General features: G+C 35.8%; 1 protein-coding gene across 6 annotated transcripts in view; it reads left to right on the top strand.

The window, feature by feature from the left end:
• Positions 1-26,412, top strand: part of NR3C1 (nuclear receptor subfamily 3 group C member 1) — a 125,764-nt gene extending 99,352 nt beyond the window's left edge. For all 6 annotated transcript variants that reach the window (XM_060093560.1, XM_060093558.1, XM_060093563.1 and 3 more), the window contains exons 5-9: positions 5,616-5,894; positions 6,388-6,532; positions 10,437-10,567; positions 21,773-21,930; positions 22,500-26,412. In XM_060093560.1, coding sequence (XP_059949543.1) covers positions 5,616-5,894; positions 6,388-6,532; positions 10,437-10,567; positions 21,773-21,930; positions 22,500-22,652 — 866 coding nt within the window. In that variant the 3' untranslated portion in view covers positions 22,653-26,412. The remainder of the gene's footprint in view (positions 1-5,615; positions 5,895-6,387; positions 6,533-10,436; positions 10,568-21,772; positions 21,931-22,499) is intronic.
• Positions 26,413-26,436: the final 24 nt, after the last annotated feature.

Raw genomic sequence — 26,436 nt, 5'->3', positions numbered from 1 at the left:
GTTGATGCTATCTAGTACACACTGTGTGTATATGTTTTTAAATATAAAGTAGATTTATGGATGTGACTGTAGTCTAATTCCGCAAACCAGACACACAACATTATCTTCTCAGTTCCTTCATATTACTTCGATAGCAAAAAAGACAGATTAAATTAGTCTTTTCTTCACCATGTTTACAGACCTTCATGACACACCAAACACTTTATTATAGAGTGTCAACATGTTAAACATTGCTTTAAAGAAAATGATAACTGGGACTTCCCTGGCGATCCAGCGGTTCTCTGCGCTCCTAATGCAGGGGGCATGGGTTCAATCCCTGGTTGGGGAACTAAGATCCCGCATGCTGCATGGTGCGACCAAAAAAACAAAACCCCAAAAATACTTAAAAAAAAAAAAAAGAAAATGATAAATGCCCATCTTCTTGTAGGTGTTACAAAAGCTACAAAGATTGATTACACATTCATGTAGAAGTTCACTTTCAGTACCACAAGGATAATTTCTTCTTGTTACAAAAAAACCCCAGATAGTTATTCCTAACTTTCTTACATATCACATCTCTGTGCATATTTTAGTTTCATGTTCTCTCACCATTTAAATAAATATGTATTAACGCATGTCAGGTTTTAGTGCTTGGTTTATATATTTTTTTCTCCAGCCCCAGTTTTACTACTTTCCTTTAATCCCCATGTTTTCATCTCAGCTATTTTATATTTAGAAATAAGTTTACTCAAAGGACAAGCTCAAATAAAATTCTGTCATATCACTAATATAGTGTGGTTGCTTACCCAGTAACATTTTAGATGCTTTCCCAAATACACATCAAGCTTAACTTTGATCTTTGGAGCTTAAGCATATAATGTTCTTTTGAGCAATTCCTCCCCTATCCCAAGTATAAGGGAATTTTTTTATTCAAAAGAAATAAGATATATCACCTATAAAATAATGATTCTGGTGGACCAGGTTAGTAAGTTTGTCCCATTTCTCCTCCTTCTTACAATTTAGTAACAGCTGTAGTGCCCTTTGCCTTTACCTCACCAGAAGACCAAGGCAGCGAGTGACATCTCATTTTCTCTGTATTATCAAATATACCATTACTGCCATTTCTAATCAGGTCTTCCGTTGAAAAGTCAACTTTTTTGAATGAGTAAAATTTAAACGTACAATTAAACTAAGCTGCAATTTCTCAAAACACTGAAATAAAAAACAACCACACTGCATGCTTCTATAAGTTGTCATATAAAATATCAGAATAGTGGGGAAACTAGCCTTTGTCAAGAGCTACTACATGCTAGTCTTTGATATACATTCTTCTACTCAAAGAGGTTATTTTGGACCCTCATATTAAAACCACCTTCAAGTAGGACCAAGGTTAACCGTATGTCCACTTACACTACACAGTTCTAGTTTGTTATTTAATAATATATTAGCTATTAGGTAGCACATATCATGCAGTTGATCATGTAACTCGTAGAAAAATTTAAAGAAAGGCTTTAAAAAATCTAATAGAGTTTTTGTGTATATGTGGTTTTAGTGTGAAAGCCTCACTTTCGTTTTTAATTATTCCAGTATATATAAAAACTTCTATTTGGAGTAGGTATGTGTGTGTCCCAGAAGTATTTGGTGGGCAATAATACTTAATACTACTTAGTACTTAAGCATGAAACACATGGTTGAACTACACTGTTCTTCTGGGTTTTTTTAAACAATCTTTAAAAATGTTCTCTTGTTCATCGGAGTGTTTCCCCTAAGCAAAGCAGTTTCACGATAGCCCCAGAGTAATTTTGCAGAAGCAGTCAACTCTCTCAGAGCCCAGTGCTCTCCATAAATGTAATTTAGTACTGCAAGTGCTGTATTTTGATACTGTTGCTCCATACCAAGTGACTCTCAAGATTTATTTTAAGGCAACCTTCTTCACTGCTTAAAGTGCCTGGCCTTTGAGTACAGTAAGTTTTTTAATGGTGATCCTAAATGTTTTTTCATTTTAAGGTGTATTGTAATCATTCCTAATTATAGTTTTATTTTTGTCATAAGGGTCAAGTGGAACTTATAGGCAAGGAGGCTTATGGTATCAGATTTCGTAACTAATATTTTTAAGCTAAGTTTTAAGCTAAGTAAGATTTCTTTACTTAAGAATGAAATGGAGCTATCACAGACTCATGAACACTTCTGTAGAGATCATATATTGACTGCTAATCTCCTGTATGCTCCAAGGGGTCAGGAACTTTACTTAGAGAAAAATCTTATTAACTAAATTGTGATTAAAAATAGTGATTGCTTAACTAATTCAATTAACGATTCCTTGCCACAGTTATGTGAAAATAGTACATATTCAGCACAACACAGTTGGGCTCAATAGGCCTTTCTGAGCTTTATTCACAAGCATCAGTTCTCTCTTAGGACTATAGATAAGCAGTAAGAAATTAAACTGATTATATATTGAGTATAGAAGATGATTTTTAAATTTTTTTCCTTTGATCTTTATTTTTTTACGTTTTAAATTTATTTTTTATTGAAGTATAGTTGAATTACAATGTTGTGGTAATTACTGCTGTACAGCAGAGTGACTCAGTTATACATATATATGCATTCTTTTCATATTCTTTTCTGTCATACTTTATCACAGGATACTGAATATAGTTCCCTGTGCTATAAATTAGGGCCTTGTTATCTATCCATTCTTTATGTACCAGTTCGCATCTGCTAATCCCAAACTCCCAATCCAGCCCTCTCCCACCACACTCTCCCTTGGTAGCCAACAGTCTGTTCTCTGTGTCCGTGAGTCTGTTTCTGTTCTGTAGATAGGTTCATTTGTGTCCTATTTCAGATTCCACATATAAGTGATATCATATGGTATTTGTCTTTCTCTTTCTGACTTACTTTACTTAGTATGCTCATCTCTAGTTGCATCCATGTTGCTGCAAATGGCATTATTTGGGGGGTTTTTTATGTCTGAGTAGCACTCCGCTGTGTACATGTACCACATCTTCTTTATCCATTCATCTGTTGATGGACACTTAGGTTGTTATTGTGAACAGTGCTGCTATGAACATAGGGATGCATGTATCTTTTTGAATTATAGTTTTGTGTGGATATATGCCCAGGAGTGGGATTGCTGGATCATATGGTAACTCTATTTTTAATTTTCTGAGGAACCTCCATACTGTTTTCCACAGTGGTTATACCAACTTAAATTCCCACCAACAGTGCAGAAGGGTTCCCTTTTCTCCACACCCTCTCCAGCACTTGTTATTTGCAGACTTCTTAATGATGGCCATTCTGACTGGCACGAGGTGGTACCTCATTGTAGTTTTAATTTGCATTTCTCTGATAATTAGCAATGTTGAGCATCTTTTCATGTGCCTATTGGCCATCTGTATTTCTTTGGAGAAATGTCTATTTAGGTCTTCTGCCTATTTTTCGAATGGGTTGTTTGTTTCTTGTTGTCGAGTTGTATAAGCTGTTTGTATATTTTGGAAATTAAGCCCTTGTCAGTAACATCATTTACAAATATTTCCTCCCAGTCTGTAGATTGTCTTTTCGTTGTTTTTTTTTTATGGTTTCCTTTGCTGTGCAAGAGCTTGTAAGTTTGATTAAGTCTCATTTGTTTATTTTGGTTTTCATTTCTGTTGCCTTGGGAGACAGACTTAAGAAAACATTGATATGATTTATATCAGAATGTTTTGCCTATGTTCTCTTATAGGAGTTTTTATGGTGAGAAGACTTTAAAATCCTCCAGTTTGTCATTGTCCTTTCTTCTTTGTTCTAATGTGGAGTGTAGGAACACATATTCTAGACAAATTTAAAGTTATGGTTAATTGAAGTTTTTACCGTACTGTTTCAGTGTATTGACTGGGGATATGCATGTTCTTGTTTACTTTGTCAACAAAGTACATTCCACGATTTGGAGATCTGGGTGTCAGTGAGAACCTTTGGTTGTTTAAAGGGTTTCCTTACGTGTAGGAGCTCTTCCTTTTTTAAAACTTCATCACTCCTCTGTAGACTTGGACTATGTGAATTCAAAATATTCTACAACTGTATTTTACCACCAGTTGTGGCAATGATCATTCTTATATAGTGCTTAATATGCGCCAAGAACTGTTCTACGTGTTTTATATATTTTAACTGACTTAATTATCAACAAGACGGTATGAGGTAGGTACTAATATTATCCTCATTTTACAGAAGAGGAAACTAAGGCCCAGGGAATAACTTGCACAGATACCCAACTACTCAGTGGCAGAGCCAGGATTATATTCAAACATGCTGGTTTCATATTTATGCTCTCTCTACTACTACAGCATACTGTATCTTCAATAGAGCGTGGTAAAATAAATTAGAACAGATCTATCGTGATCCTGTTTCTCTGTTTTGAAATGTTAACTAAAAATTCTTAAATGTCTCAGCACAGAGCACAATAAGAAACGGGACCATTCTATTCAATGTAAACAACAGGGTTTTTTTCCTTTCTAACACTGTACATTGAGATACATAGTTCTCGCCACCACATCTGTCCTCCACAAACTAGGTACTTAGGCATTTTAGGGACAGGGGATCTAATAATTATTTTAAAATGTGATTAGCATTTACTTTTCCCTTAGCAAAATGGTTCACATACCTGACAACTGAGACAGGTACATTTCTTCTTTCATACAAATTACATTCCTTGCCCTTCCTTGGAGTTCTGAGTACTTTCTCTTTAGGAATACTAAAATTCTTTTCTTGCCTAATATTTTTATTTGTCACTAGAACAAGTAACTTCAAGAGTATGAATACTAAAAAATCTATAGAATCCATGCTGTAATTTGATTATACTGTTCCAAACTAAGTCAAAAATAAAAGATGGTTTTAGTTACTTTATATATTACATGAAAATTGATACTTTAGGCTTATAGAGTCATGAATATAAATCTCTTATAAAAAGGAAATTACCCACTGGTAATTTATGTAAAGAAATTTAAAGTTTTTCTCTTCATTTCCACAAAGGTTTTTAAGTCCCATATAGTATCCATCATATAAAGGTAAAAAGTGGATTTTTCTGCTGTTAGAACTAACACTATTTTTAGTGTGTGATCTCCTATGTAATCTTACTATCTTGATAAGAAGGGGACTTCGTGCAAACGTATAAACAGTATCACTCTCTTCATTACATATACCCATAATTAGATTAACCGTAAGCCACAGTTACTAGTCTGGGATTACAAACTGAGATTCTTTCTTTCAGTTGATAATAAAAGTAATTTGCCTTGTATAACTAGTGAAAATTTTTACTTTGGAGTGAAACTGAGACAGAAATTACTTTATGGAAGAATCTAGGTGAGTGATTTGTTTATATTGTTTTAACATAGTGTTGTAAGACAAGTTATAAAGTATAACTATAATGAAGAATGGCTTATCTGTAGAGGAAATTAATAAATGAACGGGTTCCTCTTGATCCTTTGCTTTCAGGCAAAAATGTGTTTTTCTCTTATCATAATTGCTAAATAAAAGATTTCTCCTCTTTCAAATTAAATAGTTGCAGAAATTAAAATACCTCTTTAATTAACTGTGCTGCCCAGATTTTCCCATTACAGCTGATTTCTGTTTTTTGTTTTTGTTTTTTTTTAATATACCCACAGCTCGAAAAACAAAGAAAAAGATAAAGGGAATTCAGCAGGCCACTACAGGAGTCTCACAAGAAACTTCTGAAAATTCTGCTAACAAAACAATAGTCCCTGCAACATTACCACAGCTCACCCCTACCCTGGTGTCACTGCTGGAGGTCATTGAGCCGGAGGTGATATATGCGGGCTACGACAGCTCCATTCCAGATACAACTTGGCGGATCATGACTACACTCAACATGTTAGGTGGGCGGCAGGTGATCGCAGCAGTGAAATGGGCGAAGGCAATACCAGGTAAGATGCAAAGATAATGCAGCTAAGGCACAAGTCTTAGACTCTTTTAAATAAAACATTCGGGCTTTCTATCGCCCTGGTCCCATGGTCTCCTGCCATCCCCACTCCATCAAGGGGGAAAGAGGTATAAATATCAGGGGAAATTTTTTTAACTTAAATTCACTGAATGAGTAACATCCCAGGACAGGACTCTTGGCTTTCTATTTTACTATTTAGTATATAGCATTTTACTATTTAGTCCATGTTTACTCCCATAGGCAAAAGGTGACAAAAACTGGCAACTCTTAAGTTTTCTTACATTGAATGCTATTAAAAAGTACTGAGGGCTTTGGTCTTAACATGTCAGATGACAAAGGAAAACTGTGCCCACTTTGTGCTTCATTTCCTCTATCTGTTAAGAGTCCTCCAAAACTGTCTTTGGCAGTTCCCAGAGAGATGATCTTCTCTTTGGCAACTAGAATGTATCCTCATACCCTTATTCCTCTTAATTCAGGATTCAGGAACTTACATCTGGATGACCAAATGACCCTACTGCAATATTCATGGATGTTCCTCATGTCATTCGCCCTGGGGTGGAGATCATATAGACAATCAAGTTCAAACTTGCTGTGCTTTGCTCCTGATCTGATTATTAATGAGTAAGTCATTTGTGAGTCATTTTCCCTGTATTCATATTCCTTCAGGACTGAATCAATCCTACCAGGTATCTTGGAACTGGGCAAACTTGAAATAGAGTTTATCAGTGCTTAAGGCAGGCCAAGTGTAATGCAGACCAAATTACATGTGGCATTATTACTGTAATTTAAGGATATTTTTTAAAATAGTGAGCATTGCTTTGGGTCAGTAAAGCCTACAGCAAGTAAAAAGGAATCTTACTGTGGCGTTGTTTTAATTATGTAACCCTATTTCAGAAAGGAAACAGATGCAGTGTTTGCATTGCATGATGCAATTCATACTGATCTTGCTTTCAGCAGGGACAATTACAGATGGGGATGACAGGTATGGACCCAGAGACAAGAGGTATCTTTTTGCATGGCAAGGCTCACTCAATCAATGTCTGTGACTTGGAAAGAACATGGGAACAAGATTTTATTTTTAAATTCGGGAGGGAACCAGCCACACTTTAAGATTTGATAAATCAGCTATTCTCTAGTCCTCTAGGCCTGTGACATACTTCAGATATCCATTCCCCCTTACCCATTGCAGCTGTTTTCTAACTAGTTTTCCACCTCCAATTTATCCTCCATCATTATCCTCTAAGTTTTTCTTCCTAACGCAGTTTGATCATATAATGTATCACCCAACACACAGGTGTCTTCAGTAAGCACTCAGTGCATACTCAGCATGGTTTCTGGCTTTCCAGAATCCAGCCTCATTTTATCTCTCATTGTTCTCCTTCACATACTCTTTGTTCCCACTCAGAGTGATCTATTCTTCAAACATACCCCTAGCTCATAATGTTCATACCACCATGTAAAACCTCTCTGCTGTACATCCCTAGCTCTTATCACTTTCTACCTTTTTATTACTACTTTTTCGTACTCACAGCTTATTTCCTTTATTAGAATGCAAACAGGAGAGTCACACACTCACATATACATACCCATTGGTCTGGGCACAGTGAAAACTGAAGGAGATTTGTGTTCATGTGAAAAAAGATAGAGATTTTAAAATTGTGAGCTCTGGGTGCTACTGACTAAGGATTCCAAAAAAATTAATGAAATCTTAAACCACATTATTAGACTCATTGACTCTATGTGAGTTAACCCATCATTAGTAGTTTGTGAACAGTGACTGATAATTGTAAATATGTCCAGAGTGGCAAGGAGTTTGGAAATTAACATCAACTGATGAACAGAGGATGAATGGAGGAAGGAGAAAAGGACACTTGAGAACAATGAGGACAGCCTAAAAAGATATCCTGTGAAGATAAAGCAAACATATTGTTTTATCTGTTGGGTATGCCAGGCACAAAAATAACAGGTGGAAGTTATAGAAGAGCATCTATTAGAGCTGAACTGAGTGTGAAGTGGGAGGGGGCTTGCCTTATGTAATAAGCTCAGATTATTGTATCTATTTTAGTAGAGACTGAATGATGCTAGCTCTAAATATTTTAAAAGAGGCTGAATTATTGAGTTAAACATGATGTTGTTGCTCTATTGGTAATACTTATTTTCCAGCACAGTATTCATTTAATCATATTTGAGTACTTACCAAGTGCCAGACACTATTTAAGAGCTTGAGCTATAGTAGATGAGGCCCCTAACATACTGATGAGGAAAATCAAATAAATGACCAAAATTATTTCAGAGAGCCATGATAGAATAGTGTGGGGGGGAGGGGAAGGGAGAGGGGTATAGGCTACTTTAGATTTGGGGACCATAGAAGGCCTCTCTAAATAGCTGAGTGCTAAATAGTACAAAAGAACAAGTTTATAGGAAAGGTAGGGCATCTCAGGCAGAAAAGATGAGTACAAAGGCTGGAAACAACCTTGGCATGTGTAAGGAACTGAGAGAAAGTCACTGAGGATGTTCTATGAGTTTAGAGAAGTGGACAGGGACCAAGTCAAGCAGCATCTTGTAGGCCATGAAATAGAGTTTAGATTTTATTCTTGGAGCATGAAGAAGCCAGTGCGTGGGGGAGGGGGGGTTCAAACAGAGGAAAACATGATGGAAAGTGGATTACAGGGGAACATCAAATACTTACCACACTCTTAATTTGTACCTGGTACAGTATTAGCAAAGAACTACAGCAGAGAACAAGAAAAACAAAGTTCCTGACCTTTATTGCTTACACTCTAGTTGAGGAGACACAGATAACCATCAAATAAATAAAATAATCTCAGACTGTGATGGAGTTTTTACTAGAGAGAGGTCTTTTTCAGATAGGGTGGCTAATAGCTTGTTGGAGGAGGTGTCATTCATTTGAGCTGAGTGAGACCTGAAGGAGAAGATCAGTCTTCATTGTGAGAAGAAACATGACAAGAGGCATGTGAAATATGTACTATAATCAGACTCTTTGTATTCCAAGAAGGGGCCACATCTCTGCCGTCAGTTGGTAGGCACTGCCATGTGGTTCACCAGACCAGATCTCCACACATACTCTTAGGTATCTACTTTAAAGAAAGAAGTCACCTTGACTATCTATTGCCAAAAAAAAAGACTCCTCAAACCACTGCATCACAATTTGACAAGATTTTAAGTTGTTTGAATATACATATAAGCTACATATTTTTATCAGTTAAATTTGATCAAAGACATTTGAAATTTCTTAGTACTTGCTCCTCATTTCAGAATCTGACCATGCTTGCTTAAAAAGTTAAAAACATGTTGACAGGGACTTCCCTGGCGGTCCAGTGGCTAAGACTTCACCTTTCAACGCAGGGGGTGTAGGTTCGATCCCTGGTTGGGGAGCTAAGATCCCACATGCCTCGCAGCCAAAAATCCAAAACATAATCAATGTTGTAACAAATTCAATAAAGAGTTTAAAAATGGTCCACGTCAAAAAAAAAATCTTTAAACCAAAACAACACGTTGACTATATTTACTCTTCATAGTCACTTTCTAAAAGGCAATTTGAAGTCATTTAATTGGGATTAAAACTGTGAACAGATTTATATGAAACATCAGCATATCCTCTTTTATAAAATTAATCTAATTCAGAGTTTTTATTTGGGGGGCATGCAAATTTAGACTTAAACAGTTATAGCATAACCTGGTATTTCTTATATAAAGTAGGAGTTAACAGAAATTTTTTCTCAGTGTTCAACTTTATTGGAGGATAAATGGGTTACAGAAACAATAGCTTTAAGTGGGCATTCTTATTTCCTTATGCTGTTGTGATAATCATCTTTTTTTTTTTCCTGTTAAGTCCAAGATCACATTCTGTCAGAAAATTTAAAAAAAAAACAGATCTTGAGGTATTTTTAAAAGCATGAATGAGGCTCAGTTTCAGGCTCTTAGGGTCATTTAAAAAGTTTGAGAGTCTATTTGAAAATCACAGATGTGTGATACTAACTGTTGAGAATCCTAACTGAGAATTCATTTGGGGTACCTTTAGTTGGAAGAATATTCAGTTTCATAATGCCTCAGAGTCAGAGGCAGATTTTGGGTATCAGAAAGCCTAGAGTCAAGTTCTAATTCTGACCCTCTACGTAACTATAAACAGAACACATATAGTTAGTTGTCTTTAGAATGGAATGCTGTGAGAAAAAATACCATTTGATTTTCAAATGGGTAGGATTTAAAACTGTGTTGTCTAACTGGACATATTCAGATACTACCATAAAACCTTTATTTAAATGAATAACTGGTAATAAATTCTGTAGAAAAAATTCTAAAATACTTAAATAAAACAAATGTAGAACAATAATTTCTCCACTATATTAAGGAAAGTTTACCAAAATTCTAATCCAGAGAGAATTAGCATTAATTGCAATAGTTAGATGAGTTCATGGCTTTGCAAAATAGAACAAAAAAGTACTTTTTTGGGGAACAAGAATTATTTCTTCCTAACTCAAACACTGATATTTGTCTTTCACAGGCAGAGAATGGCTTTACCCTGCATGTATGACCAATGTAAACATATGCTATATGTTTCCTCTGAGTTAAACAGACTTCAGGTATCTTATGAAGAGTATCTCTGTATGAAAACCTTACTGCTTCTCTCTTCAGGTTGGTAGAACACCTACTCTCTTCTAATATTCACCTAAATATTCAAAAGCATAAAATACAGAAGTCTAGAAACAAAGGTTTATTTGTATACAAAGCACTAATAATTATACCAAGTCTACTATTTCCTGCTAGTCAGGTACCTTAGATTTTCATAAATGTAAAATTTTAGAAAGGTACAGCCAGTGATACCAAGATTAATAAGATAGATAGGTATCATGGAGAAATGGAGAGGTATATGAGAATCACATGGCAGGGAGGAGGAGGCCTCTACCGATCTGGAATATCTACAGCCTTCTTCCTTCCTGCAACCTTTGACAATGCCACTATAGAAGACACAGAGAAGGAATGCCAACAAGAATGATTTTTGTTTCTCTACTACACTGTTATTTGGTGAAAAATTTTAGTTATACAATGAGTACTACTGTGTATAAGAAATTACAGATGAGACCTAATAAAACTTAAAAGCTTTTGCACAGCAAAGGAAGCCATAAACAAAATGAAAAGAACCCACAGAATGGGAGAAAATATTTGCAAACAAAGTGACCAACAAGGGATTAATCTCTAAAATACACAAACAGTTAATGCAGCTCAATATCAAAAAAACAAACAACCCAATCAAAAATGGGCAGAAGATCTAAACAGACATTTCTCCAAAGAAATACTGACAAAGAAATGGCCAAGCTGCTCAACATCACTGATTATTAGAGAAATGCAAATCAAAACTACAATGAGACATCACCTCACACCAGTCAGAATGGCTATCACCACAAAATCTACAAACAGTAAATGCTGGAGAGGGTGTGAAGAAAAGGGAACCCTCTTGCACTGTTGGTGGGAATGTAAATTGATACACCCACTATGGAGGACAGTATAAAAAGTTTCTTGAAAAACTTAAAGTAGAACTACCATATGATCCAGCAATCCTGCTCCAGGACATATATCTGTAGAAAACCATAATTCGAAAAGATACATGCACCTCAATGTTCTCTGCAGCACTATTTACAATAGCCAAGACATGGAAGCCACCTAAATGTCCATCGACAGAGGAACGGATAAAGAAGATGTGGTAATACACAACAGAGTATTAGCCATAAAAAAGAACAAAATAATGTCATTTGCAGCAACATGGATGGACCTAGAGATTGTCATACTGAGTGAAATAAGTCAGACAGAGAAAGGCAAATATCATATGATATTGCTTATATGTGAAATCTTTTAAAAAATGATACAAATGAACTTTTTTACAAAACAGAAATAGAGTCACATGTAGAAAAACTTATGGTTGCCAAGGGGGAAGCGGGGGGAGGGATAAATTGGGAGACTGGAATTGACATATACACACTACTATATATAAAACAGATAACTAATAAGAACCTACCATATAGCACAGGGAACTCTACTCAATACTCTGTAATGGCCTATAGAGGAAAAGAATCTAAAAAGAGTGGGTATATGTATATATACAATATAACTGATTCACTTTGCTGTACAGCAGAAAGTAACACAACATTGTGAATCAACTATACTCCAATAAAAATTTAAAAAAATTATGGGAGAAAAAGATATAACCTACAAAAGGTGTGCTTGATTACTATTAGAAGGTTGGTTAATGCAGCACTGGAGCTGGACTGCTGGAAAGAGGTATTCTATCTAAAGTTTATAGAACAATCTTGAAAGTTTAGATGAAGTTATTGGTATATGAACTTCAGTGAGACTACTTTCAGTTAGCAAAGGCATACTAGAAAACTTTTGAAAAATACAAAGTATCTTTATCTATCTATCTTAGTAAAAATGTGGCATTTTCAACAACTAATAAAAGAAGGCTTCATTCCATTAGTAACTGTGGTTTCAAAGTTGCTAAATAACTGTAAGCTATGGATGCTGCACATGACTATATCTAAGCTTTTCCAAAGCACACATCAATATTAATGCTTTCATACTATCTTCATTTTACAAAAGGTTGCTTAATGTCACTAGATTTAAGGAATATTAATATTTCAATCAAAGTAAGAAAAATTTCCACAACCCATTAAAAATACTAATTTTTAAGGTTACCTGTAGCAGTACTCTTGTTAAAGAAGTGAGCTTGATGTTGTTTGAGGAAACAATTAAATTTCTGATCATGAATCATTTTGATTGGTAATATCCAGGTACAGGTCAGTGCTAAGATACTGACTAACCTTACTGGTAAAAAATGATGCTTTAAGTTTTATACATTCCAGACTCACTGAGCTATATGGTTTTTTTTTTTCATTGTAGATGATAAGAAAAAGTAAATTGAACCAGTATATAACACTGGTTCTTTAAAAATAAAATCAAATCAGAAGAATGAAAATACATACCTTAAGATATAATTAGACATCTACTCTGATAGAACACTGATTGATAGGTATCCTTACCTCCTGCTAAAAATGCTGGACTAAAACTGTGCAGGCAGGTACTGAAAGAGGTAAGCTGCATTCTGAAGCTAGCTTTCTCTTAGAGGATATTTGCAACGCCTGGTAAATTAGTATACTTAGTAAGTTTAAAGACAAGTGCAATTGTAAAAACAAACAAACAAAAAAACACAATGATGGCTCTAAAGGCAGATTAGACACATTTGAAGAGACTTTAAACTGAAATACATATCTGAAGAAATTAGCCAGAATACAATTTTTAAGATGCATATATATGTGTGTATACATGTGCATATATTCATATTTATATGTGTGTTATGTATGTATGTAAATGAACAACAATAAGAGGCATGATTGAGGGAGGTCTAAAACAGTGCTTCACAACTCTTTTCGTGTCATAATGAACATAAAAAATAGCATTCATACATAGCACAATGAGGTAAATGAATAAGGCTACTTGCAACCAGTGGTGACCAGCATAACAGACATTATCAACACAGTCGTAACCCATTCATAGCACACCAGTTGAAAAAAGCTCTGGTCTTATTATAATAATCAGAGATCCAGAATGAAAGGTGAAAAGATATAATGGCTGAAAACTTTCCAGAACAGCAGCAATTGAAGAAAGTGGAGTAAGTTTTTTCAGAAAGCTAAGGAAAAAAAACTGAAAAATGAGAGTGGCTTTCCAGTTTCAGCTCTCACAATTAAACAGCTTGGCAGTTATCACTCCCAACCTCACAAATAATTAAAAGCTGAGCAAACTGACAGTCAGTGACTTTTTTTTTTTTAGATCCATCAGTGAAGTAAGGTCACAGGGCAAACCACTACCTGAAAATCTGGAGAAACAGGCAAATACAGAGAAGCTCAGCCAAGATCAGCTTTCTGGAAACAGAAGCTACTGGAGCCAGTAACATAGGAACACTTACAGTATTTTTGATGAATTTCTGGAGATCAAGTGAGGAATAGCTGGCATGTTAAAAACTCTGGGGACCCAGTCTTAGGGGGGTGTCCCTCACAGTTTTCTGGGGTTTACCTCCAGAAGCCCCACCAGGTTTTCAAGGTGAAGATCAGAGAAAGATTCCCTCATGTTTCTGACCTGGAGAAAAGGGCAAATAGATAATTCCAGCCCCCTTTACCTTCGTATCTCATGTAAGGGAGGTGAAGGAGGGAAAAAAAGGTTCAGAAACACATCTAAAGGTCAGAGCCTAGGGACTCAGGCCTACTATAATTAATTTAAAAAAAAGAAAAACCTGAGATTTAACCATAAAAGTTATAAAACACTCCACATCCCCAGCACCTTACAACCATATTAACAGAGTTCCAGTATAATCCAGAATTACAACTGGGAGAGCTACAGAACACAGCTGTTTAAGAAGGTGTTCTTAGGGAAAGTCAAAGACAACAGGGGGAAAAAAATAAGAACAAGGAAATTAGAGGAAACTGAAACCTCTTAACGCCTGTAGCTTCAGCAAGCCTTAAACACAACCTGCTCCTAGCCAGATTAAAAGCCTAATTAATTACCTCAGTTCTGATATGTCATATCCAGCTTTCAGCAAAAAATTTAAAACTACAATCTGGAGAGAAAAGCATCAAAACCAGACTCAGACATGACACTGATGTTATAATTATCAGACAGGGAATTTAAAATAACAACAATTAATATATTAAGGGCTCTAATGGAAAAAGTAAACATACAAGAATATATGGGTTTTGTAAGCAGAGAGGTAGAAACTCTAAGAAAGAATTAAAACGAAATGCTAGAAATTAAAAATACTGTAATGAAAATGAAGAATGCTGGGCTCATCAGATTTGACACAGCCAAGGAAAAGAATCACTGAGCTTGAAAATCCCTCAGTAGAAACTTCCCAGACTCAAATGCAAAGAGAAAAAGAAATGAAAAAAAATGCAACAAAATATTCAAGAACTGTGAGGACAATTACAGAAGGTGTAACCTACAAGTAATGGGAATATCAAAAGTAAAAGAGGGCTTCCCTGGTGGCGCAGTGGTTGAGAATCCGCCTGCCGATGCAGGGGACATGGGTTCGTGCCCCAGTCTGGGAAGATCCCACATGCCGCGGAGCAGCTGGGCCCGTGAGCCATGGCCGCTGAGCCTGCGCGTCCGGAGCCTGTGCTCCGCAATGGGAGAGGCCACAACAGTGAGAGGCCCGCGTACCACCAAAAAAAAAAAAAAAAAAAGTAAAAGAAAGGGAGGAACAGAAGAAATATTTGAAGCAATAAAGGCCAATAAATTTCCAAAATTAATGACAGACGCCAAAGCACAGATCCAGGAAGCTCGGAAAATACCCAGAAAGATAAATAAATAGCAAAAAATCTACACCTAGGCATATTTTACTCAAATTACAGAAAACCAAAGACAATAACCAAAGTTATTGGTTACTGGCCTCTTGAAAGAGGCCAGAGGAAAAAACAGCTTACTTGTTCCTTATAAAGGAATAAGGATAAAAATTACATTCAAATTCTCATTAGAAACCATGCAAGCAAGAAGGTAGTGAACTATTTAGTGTTGAAAGAAAGAAAAAGATCACCCATGTAAGATTTGGTGTCCAGTGGAAGTACCCTTCATAAGTGAAGGCAAAAGGAAGACTTTCTCAGAAAAGAATCTGGGAGAATTAGTCGCTAGAAGACCTTCCTTGCATAAAATGTTAAAATAACTTCTGCTGAGGAAAGGAGATTAATTTAGTTCAGAAACACAGATCTACTTAAAGGAAGAGCTCTAGAGAAGGAATAGATGAAAATAAAATTTCATTTTTCTTCTTAATTGATCTAATAACTGTTTAAAGTAATAATAGCAACAGTGTATGGGATAATTATAACATGTGGATAAGTGAAATGAATGTTAGCAATGTTAAAAGGATGGGGGTGAAGAATTGGGAATACTCTGTTTTAAGGACACCTGCACTACCTATAAAATAGTACAGTGCTATTTGAAAGGAGATGTAGATTAGTTGTAAATGTACATTGCAAACTCTAGGGCAGCCACTAAACACAATTTTAAAAAGAAGTAATGATATACTGAGAGGAGAGAAAAATAGAATCATATGAAACACAATAAAAACTAGAAAAGGAAGAAAAAAGGAAATAACAAGAGTGAGTAGAAAACAGTCACAGACATGTAGATATTAATCCAGATATCTCAACCACTTTAAATTTGAAAGGCCTAAGTATACCAATAGTCCCTTTTTTTTCTTTTCTTTTTTTTTTTTTTTTTTTGCGGTACGCGGGCCTCTCACCATTGTGGCCTCTCCCGTTGCGGAGCACAGGCTCTGGATGCGCAGGCTCAGCGGTCATGGCTCACGGGCCTAGCCGCTCCACGGCATGTGGGATCTTCCCAGACTGGGGCACGAACCCACGTCCCCTGCATTGGCAGGCGGACTCTCAACCACTGCGCCACCAGGGAAGCCCAGTCCTTTTTTTTTTAAATGAAGGTCAAAAGAAAATGTGCCACCACAGATCCTCAGTAAAGTAATATTAAAGGATATACTTAGGCTAAGGAAAGTAATCCCATCTTTAAAGAGAGAAAAAAGAACAAAGAAAGTGGTAAATATTTAGATACATTTAAACTAACACTGTATAACAGTAATAGTGTCTTTGGGGAGTTAAAAAATAGAACTAAAGTACACAATAATTACATACATGCAAGAAGGCAAGAAGGTGGGCTTCCCTGGTGGCACAGTGGTTAAGAATCCCCCTGCCAATGCAGAGACACGGGTTTGAGCCCTGGTCCGGGAAGATCCCACATGCTGTGGAGCAGCTAAGCCTGTGCACCACAACTACTGAGCCTGCACTCTAGAGCCTGCGAGCCACAACTAATAAGACCACGTGCCACAACTACTGAAGCCCACGCACCTAGAGCCCCTGCTCCGCAACAAGAGAAGCCCGCGCACTGCTACAGGATAGCCCCCACTCGCCCCAACTACAGAAAGCCTGCACGTAGCAACAAAGAGCCACTGCAGCCAAAGATAAATAAATAAAATAAATACATTTATTTTTTTTTAAAGGCAAGTTTGATAAGTTAAAAATGAGTTTAAATTTCAAGGATGACAACAAGAAATAGAGTGTACAGAGTATACAAAGTACATACCAAACCATGAGGGGTTGGAGGGAGAACATGGTAAGAAAAACCAATCCAAAAGAATAAAAGAAATGAGAGGCAGTGGGTGGGGAAGCATAAACAAAGGCATGATAAGAGGAAGTAACAAATAGATAGTACAAATAAATTCAAATATATCAGCAATTTCATTAAATATAGATGAATTAAATGCTCCAAGGCTCCAAGATGAAAAGATATAGAAAGTGCAAGACTGGATTAAGAAAACAGTCCAACTTTGTGCTATTTATAAGAGATATACCTAAATAAAGATGTTGAGTGGCTGATACACTATGCATAGTGTAACCCAGTGGTGGCAAACTTTCTGTAAAAGGCCAGATGGTAAATGTTTTCAGCTTTGCATACAGTCTCTGTCAGTAGTACTCAAACTCTGCCCCTTGTGATGTGACCACAGTCATCAACAATACTTAAGGAGAACAGGTATGGCTGTGTTTCAGTAAAACTTTATTTACAAAAACAGGCTGCATGTAGTAGGTCATTGCTGACCACTGCTTCACCCAAAAGAAAGCTGAAGCAGCTACATTATTATCAAAATAGACTCTAAGGCCCCCCAAAACAGTTCTGTATTTAAAGATACTCATTAGATAAAGCATTCTACTCACCAGGAAAATAATTCTGAATATATGGCCCTGAACTACATAAAGCAAAAATCCCAAGGATTATTGGGGGTAATTTGGAATGGATGAAATTCTTTTAAATATAAATACTGAATAGGATTTCTCCCCTAATTATTTTTAGAAGAGGACAACCAGCAGGGAAAAAAATTTATAAATAAGCAGTCATTATTTTAAAAATTAGCAATAACTAGATTATTTATAATATAATAATGTGTAAAAATTAACCCACTTTAAACATGGCAGTGATAAGAGTATCACTCCTGATTAAGTGGCCTTCATTTTCACACTAATACTGACATCTCAGAAGTGTCAACTTTGCTTTATGGAATCAAGATGTTTTCATATGTATTCTTTGGTCTAATCCTAACCAAAATCCTATGAGAGTGATATACCACATTAAAAAAATGAAGGATAAAAACATATGATCATCTCAATAAATGTAGAAAAAGCATTTGACAAAATTCAACATCCATGGGAGGGAGACGCAAGAGGGAAGAGATATGGGGATATATGTATAGCTGATTCGCTTTGTAACACAGCAGAAACTAACACACTATTGTAAAGCAATTATACTCCAATAGAGATGTTAAAAAAAAATTCAACATCCATTTATGATAAAAACTCTCAACAAACCCAGTATAGAGATAGGGTACCCGAACATAATAAAGGCCATATATGACAAGCCCACAGCTAATGTCATACTCAGTGGTGAAAAGCTGAAAGCTTTTCCTCTGAAATAAGGAATGAGAGACAAGGATGCCCACTCTAGCCACTTCTAGTCAACCTAGTACTGGAAGTTCTAGCCAGAGCAGTTAAGCAAGAAAAAGAAATAAAAGGCATCCAAATCAAAAAGGAAGAAGTAAAACTCTAACTGGGGTCTGCACATCCTGGGTGGTCTAATTATTACTGCCTGTTTAATTGTAATCAATAAAACTATTTGAAAAAAAAATTTTTTAAGAGGTAAAACCCTCACTATTTGCAGATTATCTGATTTTATAAATAGAAAACCCTAAAGATGCCATCAAAAAAACTGTTTGAACTAATAAATTCAGTGAAGTTGCAGGATACAAATTCAATTTACAAAAAATTAAGAAAATAATTCCATTTACAGTTGCATCAAAAAGAATAAAAAACATAGGAATAAATTTAACCACAGAGGTAAAAGACTTGTATGCTGAAAACTAAGACGTTTCAGTGAAAGAAACTGAAGGAAATAAAAAATAAATGGACATTCTGTGCTTATGTATTGGAAGAATTAATATTGTTAAAATGTCCATACTGTTCAAAGCAATCAATGGATTCAGTGCAATCCCTATCAAAATTCCTATGGCATTTGTCACAGATACAGAACAAACAATCCTAAAATTTGTATGGAAACATAAAAGACCCAGAATAGCCAAAGCAATCTTGAGAAAGAAGAGCAAAGCTGAACACATGCCCTGGTTTCAAACTATATTATAAAGCTGTAGTCACTAAACAGTATGGTACTGGCATAAAACCATTCACATAGATCAATGGAACATAATTGAGAGCCAAGAAATACAGCCGTGCGCATACCGACAAAGGAGCCAACAGTATACAATGGGGAAACGATGGCCTCTTCAGTAAAGATGTTGGGAAAACTGGACACCTACATGCAAAAGAATGAAACTGGACCACTATCTTACACCATACACAAAAATTAACTCAAAATACATCAGACTTGAACATAAGTCCTGAAATCATAAAAGTTCTAGAAGAAAACATAGGCCGTAAGCTCCTTGATGTCCATCTTGGGGTTGATTTTTCGGATTGGACACCATAAGCCAAGGCAACAAAAAGCGAAATAAACAAATGAGGCTATATCAAACTAAAGAGCTTCTACACAGCAAAGGGAACCATCAACAGAATGAAGAGGCAACCTACCAAATGAGAGGAAATATTTGCAAATCATATATCTGATTAGGGGTTAACATGCACAACTTGTATATAAAGAACTCATACAACTCAATAGCAAAAAAACAAATACCCTGGTTTTTAAAATGGGCGAAGGACCTGAACAGACATCTCACAAAGACATACAAACAGTCCACAAGTACTAAGAAGGTGCTTAACATCATTAGTCATCAGGGAAATGCGTGCAAATCAAAACCACACCTTACATCTGTTAGAATGACTATTACCAAAAAGCCCAGAGATAACAAGTGTTGGCAAGGGTGTGGAGAAAAAGGGGACCTTTGTGCACTCTTCAGGTAATGTAAATTGGTGCAGCCACTATAGAAAACAGTATGGAGGTTTTTCAGCAAATTAAAAGTAGAACTACTGTATGATCCAGCAATTCCATTTTGGGGTATTTAACCATAGGAAAAAAGATATGGAAAGGAGAAGTGCACCCCCACGTTCACTGCAGATTAATTTATGATAGCCAAGATATGGAAACAGCCTAAGTGTCCGCTGATGGATGACTGCATAAAGAAAATGTGGTATATATATTCGCTGGAATATTACTCAGCCATAAGAAAGAATGAAATCTCATCATTTGCAACAACGTGGATGGACCTTGAGGGCATTATGCTAAGTGAAATAAGTGAGAGAAGACAAATACCATATAATCTTACTTGTATGTGGAATCTAAAAAGCTCATGGGCACAGAGTACAAACTGGCGGATACCAGAGTTGTGTGTGTGTTGGGGGGGGTGGTGTTGGGGGATGGGAGAAATGGGTGAAGGGTTTAGAGAGTACAAACTTCTAGCTATAAAATAAATAATTCATGGAGATGTACAGCAGGGTGCCTACAGTTAATAATATGATACTGTATATTTGAAAATTGCTAAGGGTAAAATCTTAAAAAGTTGATCACAAGAAAAGTTTTGTAACAATTTATGGTGATGGATGTTAACTAGACTTACTGTGGTGATCATTTTGCAGTATATACAAATATTGAATCATTGTGTTATACACCTGAAATTAATGTAATGTTATATACTAATTATATCTAAATTTGTTTAAATAAAAAAATTTTTTTAATTCACTGAGAAAGAGTAGGAAACGGGCTCAGGGAGGTTATACTCAAGTCCACAGGGCAAGTAAGAATGAAAAAGACTTCCTTCTCCTGAACCCACTGCTTTTCCTCTGTTCCAGCATTTTCTAAGATGTCAGCAGCAATGAAGTTTAAGTTGGGGAAACAATGTGTTCCCCTCCCTAGAGAGTGTGTAATTATAGCTCTGAGCAGTCCTGAAATCCAGAAATCTGCCTAACTTTGTATTACACACTTAGTTTTGCTAAATTCTGACCATCAAATCCTTTTTTCCCTAATCATCATTAACACAGAACTGGAGCACACTTTAAGAAATGTAGCATCCACATAAGTCATAATCTCTGCAAGACTAAGTGAAACCATGGTTAACACTCTGTTCACAGTCCTTCTTACTGGCATCATTTTTTGAAGAATAGTATAAAAAACTGATTTTATACCAACTTTATGGTCCATGAGGTATTTTCTATATTTCTATACATAAGGAAAGGCAGATATTTGCTCCCCAGTAAGGCATATATATAAGCCACATAAAAAATCAAATTTCTTTTTAGATTGGAATTATACCAACTCAGTATGTTAACACATTGATTAATAAAATGTACTGCATGCTGATTTTAAGGTCCTAATTGACTGGTGATATCACAGACATTCCAAGATGTAATTGGAAGAATAAACACTGTTTTGTTGAAACCGTCTATGTCTGTACTAGAATTAAACTCAAGGGCAGAATGACAGTCAATGTATTATTTATTTGGTCTTCAAATTAGCTTTGTGAACTAGGGAGGAAGGTGTTTACCAGCCCCATTCATAGATGAGAAACAAAGTGATAAACCCAAAGTTAAGTCCTCCAATTTTCTATTATCCCATATTCTCTCATGGCTGTAGTTTCATAATCCTTCAAAAATGCTTATGTTTTAATGGAGTGCATTAAGAACAGATAAGACTATGTAAATCATGAAATGTGCTACTACTAATAAATAGCCTACTTGTATAAATGAAAAGTTATCACAAGAAAATTCTTTAATTGATTACATCTTAACCTTTTAGTTCCTAAGGAAGGTTTGAAGAGTCAAGAGCTATTTGATGAAATTAGAATGACCTACATCAAAGAGCTAGGAAAAGCCATTGTCAAGAGGGAAGGAAACTCCAGTCAGAACTGGCAGCGGTTTTACCAATTGACAAAACTCTTGGACTCCATGCATGATGTAAGTGTCAAACAAAAATCCAAATATCAAAAGAATTTTCTGAGACATAAAGTATGTCCTGATTAGTGTATATAATTATATACCAGTAGTTGTTGGTTTTTTTTTTCCCATTTATGGATTTTTGTGATGGTTTGATTTCAACCCGTAAAGTTCAGCTTGGCACACATTTCTCCTAAGACCAATTATGAAATACTGTTTCATCTAGTTATGTGCATCTAACATCATGATGCTAGTACAGAATTTAACAGCACTATTTTTTTAAAAGGTAGAATTCCTTATTTTTGTATGCATTTATCCAGTAAGTTCGAATGTGTCCTTCATATACTATGGTGCTGCAATTCTTCACAAAATACTTAATTCCATATAATTCTATATACAATTAAAGAAATTCAAAGATTTTTGGTACCTGAGTGCTCATTTTATTTAGGTAAACTTCTTTTTCACCTGGGGAATTCCAGCAGAGATTGGTATATTCTAAGTCAGAAATTTAAAAAAAGAGGCCAACAACAAGCATGAGATATCCCTACTGCTAATTTTTTGACTGTTCATTACTATATATTCTCTTGCAGGTGGTTGAAAATCTCCTTAACTATTGCTTCCAAACATTTTTGGATAAGACCATGAGTATTGAATTCCCAGAGATGTTAGCTGAAATCATCACCAATCAGATACCAAAATATTCAAGTGGAAATATCAAAAAACTTCTGTTTCATCAAAAGTGACTGCCTTAATAAGAAAGGTTGCCTTAAAGAAAGTTGAATTTATAGCTTTTATTGTACACTGTCAATCTGTCCTGTAGCAGTTTTTTCTTTTTTTTTGTTTTTGTCTGGTTTTGGTTTTTGTTTTGTTTTAAATACGCACTACATGTGGTTTATAGAGGGCCAAGACTTGGCAACAAAAGCAGTTGAGCCATCACTTTTCAGTGATGGGAAAAGTAGAAAGTGATAGTTGGTGGATCCCAGAAATTAGAAACAATAACATGGGGGTAAGCTCCACTTTCAGAGAAGGATGGCACCTAAACCACCAGTGCCTGAAGTCTGCGTGATGAACTTTCTGCTCATACTTTTCACAGTTGGCTGGACAAAATTTTCTAGACTTTTTGTTGGTGTATTTTCCCCTGTATAGTTAGGATAGCATTTTTTGATTTATGCATGGAAACCTGAAAAAAGTTTACAAGTGTATATCAGAAAAGGGAAGTTGTGCCTTTTATAGCTATTACTGTCTGGTTTTAACAATTTCCTTTATATTCAGTGAACTATGCTTGCTCATTTTTTCTTACATAATTTTTGTATTCAAGTTATTGTACAGCTGTTTAAGATGGGCAGCTAGTTCATAGCTTTCCTAAATAAACTCTAAACATTTATCTTCTGTGTGAAAATGGGTTGGTGCTTCTAACCTGATGGCACTTAGCTATCAGAAGACCACAAAAATTGACTCAAATCTCCAGTTTTCTTGTCAAAAAAGCTCATATTTTGTACATATCTGCTTCAGTGGAGAATTATATAGATTGTGCAAATGAACCGTCCTAACTGGTGTAGAGCCCCTAGTCCAGTGACCTGCTGGGTAAACCATGGATTACAAAAGACTAATTAAAAAAAATAAAAAAATAAAAAATAAAAATAATAAAACTACCAAGAGGCCCTGTTTGTACCTAATGCCCTATCTCTGCAATGGTTAGATGGCAAGAAAGTTGGTAAACTGTCTTTCAGGACCTTTTGTTGTAGTTTGTATAACTTCTTAAAAGTTATGATTCCAGATAACCAGCTGAAACACAGCTGAGAAGATTTTAATCTGTCCAAGTAATTCCTCCCACTAAACTTTACGCACCACCCCCCCAAAATCTGTAATATGGCAAAAGTGGCTAGACACCCATTTTCACATTCCCATTTGTCACCAATTGGTCTTTCTTTCCTGGGGGTATAGGAAAGCTCAGCTACTGATTTTTTCTGATTTAGGACTATATGTCAGACTTCCATGTTCGTAAAACTATACATCCCTCACATCCTTATGTGTGCCATGGAGTTCAACAAAAGTCATGTGAATTTCTCCTCCTCACTGTTGAAAATTATCATTTTAAACAAGATAGAAGCTGTAGTAGCCCTTTCTGTGTGCACCTTACCAACTTTCTGTAAACTCAAAACTTGTATTTACTAAGCCACAAGAAATTTGATTTCTATTCAAGGTGGCCAAATTATTTGTGTAATAGAAAACTGAAAATCTAATATTAAAAATATGAAACTTCTAATATATTTTTATATTTAGTTATAGTTTCAGATATATATCATATTGGTATTCACTAATCTGGGAAGGGAAGGGCTACTGCAGCTTTACATGCAATTTATTAAAATGATTGTAAAATAGCTTGTATAGTGTAAAATAAGAATGATTTTTAGATGAGATTGTTTTATCATGACATGTTATATATTTTTTGTAGGGGTCAAAGAAATGTTGACGGATAACCTCTATGATTTATAATGTGTGCGAGCATTCATACAGGCAGCAGTGGGCTCAGAAACCAAACAGGTCTGCTCTAGAGGAAGAGGGAAATGGAGACTGGCCCTGTGTGCTGTGAAGGTTCTTGAGGCTCCGTCCCATTGAGGTCAGAGAGGAAGTAACCCTCTGCCTCCCAGAATGGCCACCCTTCTCATTCCAACAGTGAGTCTGTCCGCGCAGGTTTAGTTTACTGAACCTCCCCTTGCACTAAAGTGTGTAATCAGGGGACAGAAAGGTGGTGCTTACACACCTACAGGCACCATCACGTACAGCCTCTCCAACAGTTTAATAAAAACAGAGGCTTTAGAAGTTTGGCAATAATATGCATAGAGGTACCAGCAATATGTAAATAGTGCAGAATCTCATAGGTTGCCAATAATACACTAATTCCTCTCTTTCCTACAAGAGTTCATTTCCAAATGAGGACATGTTTATGTTTTCTTTGAATGCTTTTTGAATGTTCTTATTTTTCGGTATTTTAGAGAAATTATTTAATAAAAAATGTAATCATTTGCTTTTTGAATGCTCTCTAAAAGGGGCTATTCCTTTGTAATTGTTTAAATTGATCTCAAAGTATTTTAAAATGGTTTGTAACCCAGCTGGATGTGAAATTTTTGGTGCCTAAGAAATACCGCTTGAATATTATCATCGGCGACAGTGTTACGTTTCAGAAAGAGCTTCTGAAAGATAAATTATTATTCATTTATAGAACGCTGCAGAATGCACATCACACGGGAATCTGAACTTTAGCCCCAACGACCTTGGCTCCCCAAAAATAGAGCTCAGTGAATAAAAGATATGTGCACTTTGTGGTTAAAAGGAAATGGACTGACACTCAAAACTATAGGAGGCTGTACATTAAATGGAAAAAGAAGCTGTGACAATTTAGGATATGTGGGAAAGAAGAAATTTACCTGAATTATATGTGAGTATAATTATGGATTTAAGTGAAGAAAGCTATGGTGCTATTTGAAAGCAGCTTCATCTTCTATGTATGTGGTATCTTGCCATCCCAAACTGTTGACGTTTGTAGTAATTTCAGCGAGAGGTGACGTGCCTAGGTGACTCACAACAAATCCTGAAAAGTATTTTTAATTACTGGTGGAAAAAAGTGACCCTCTCTGTATTTTTAGGCCTTGCTATGGGATACTATACAAGTGCTTTGGGATATGTATACCCAACTGTCTAAAACTATGAGGGGACCCTAAAAAGAGCACCTTCCTTCTCCTGAAAAAAAAAAAAAGACACCCAAAAAGGAAAACTAGCATGATTAGTGTTTATGAAGAGCTTAATATTTAGCATAGGATGAGCTCTGGATATGCATATAAAGGAAAGCCAGCCTCATTTCAGAACTGGGGGATGGGAGAATGAGCAATTCCAATTTCACTTATCTATCTACACAACCTATTATCGTTAAGTCTTATCATTTTAGTTCTCTGTTAAATATCCTAAAACTACATCGCCATGAGATAAACAATATTATTATACTTTGATCTGATAGAAGTCAAGAACTGTGGCAGCCCTCAGTGAGATTTTGATCTTGGTGGATCACCCAAAAGACTGTAGCTGTAGAAGAAAGTGTTTTTCTGTGCCTGGTTTGAGAATTGGAAGAGAAAATAAGAGTGTAAGGAGGACATGTTAACCACTTGGAATGGAAGTTCATCGTTTTCAGTCAGCCTGGTCCACCAAGGATTAGTTACCAGGTTTTTGGGAAAGGATTACCTTCTCTCTAGAAAATGCCTGAAAGAAGGATTTTATTTTCTGATGAAAGGCTGTATGAAAATACCCTCCTCGAATAACTTGCTTAACTACACATAGATTCAAGTGTGTCAATATTCTATTTTGTATATTAAACAAATGCTATATAATGGGGACGAATCTATATTATACTGTGTATGGCATTATTAAGAAGCTTTTTCATTATTTTTTATCACAGTAATTTTAAAATGTGTAAAAATTAAAACCAGTGACTCCTGTTTAAAAATAAAAGTTGTAGTTTTTTATTCATGCTGA

Source organism: Mesoplodon densirostris, chromosome 3 (genome assembly GCF_025265405.1).
Source record: "Mesoplodon densirostris isolate mMesDen1 chromosome 3, mMesDen1 primary haplotype, whole genome shotgun sequence".
Taxonomy (NCBI): domain Eukaryota; kingdom Metazoa; phylum Chordata; class Mammalia; order Artiodactyla; family Ziphiidae; genus Mesoplodon; species Mesoplodon densirostris.
Note: the sequence above shows the minus strand (reverse complement) of the source record. Positions and strands in the feature narration are given on the sequence as shown.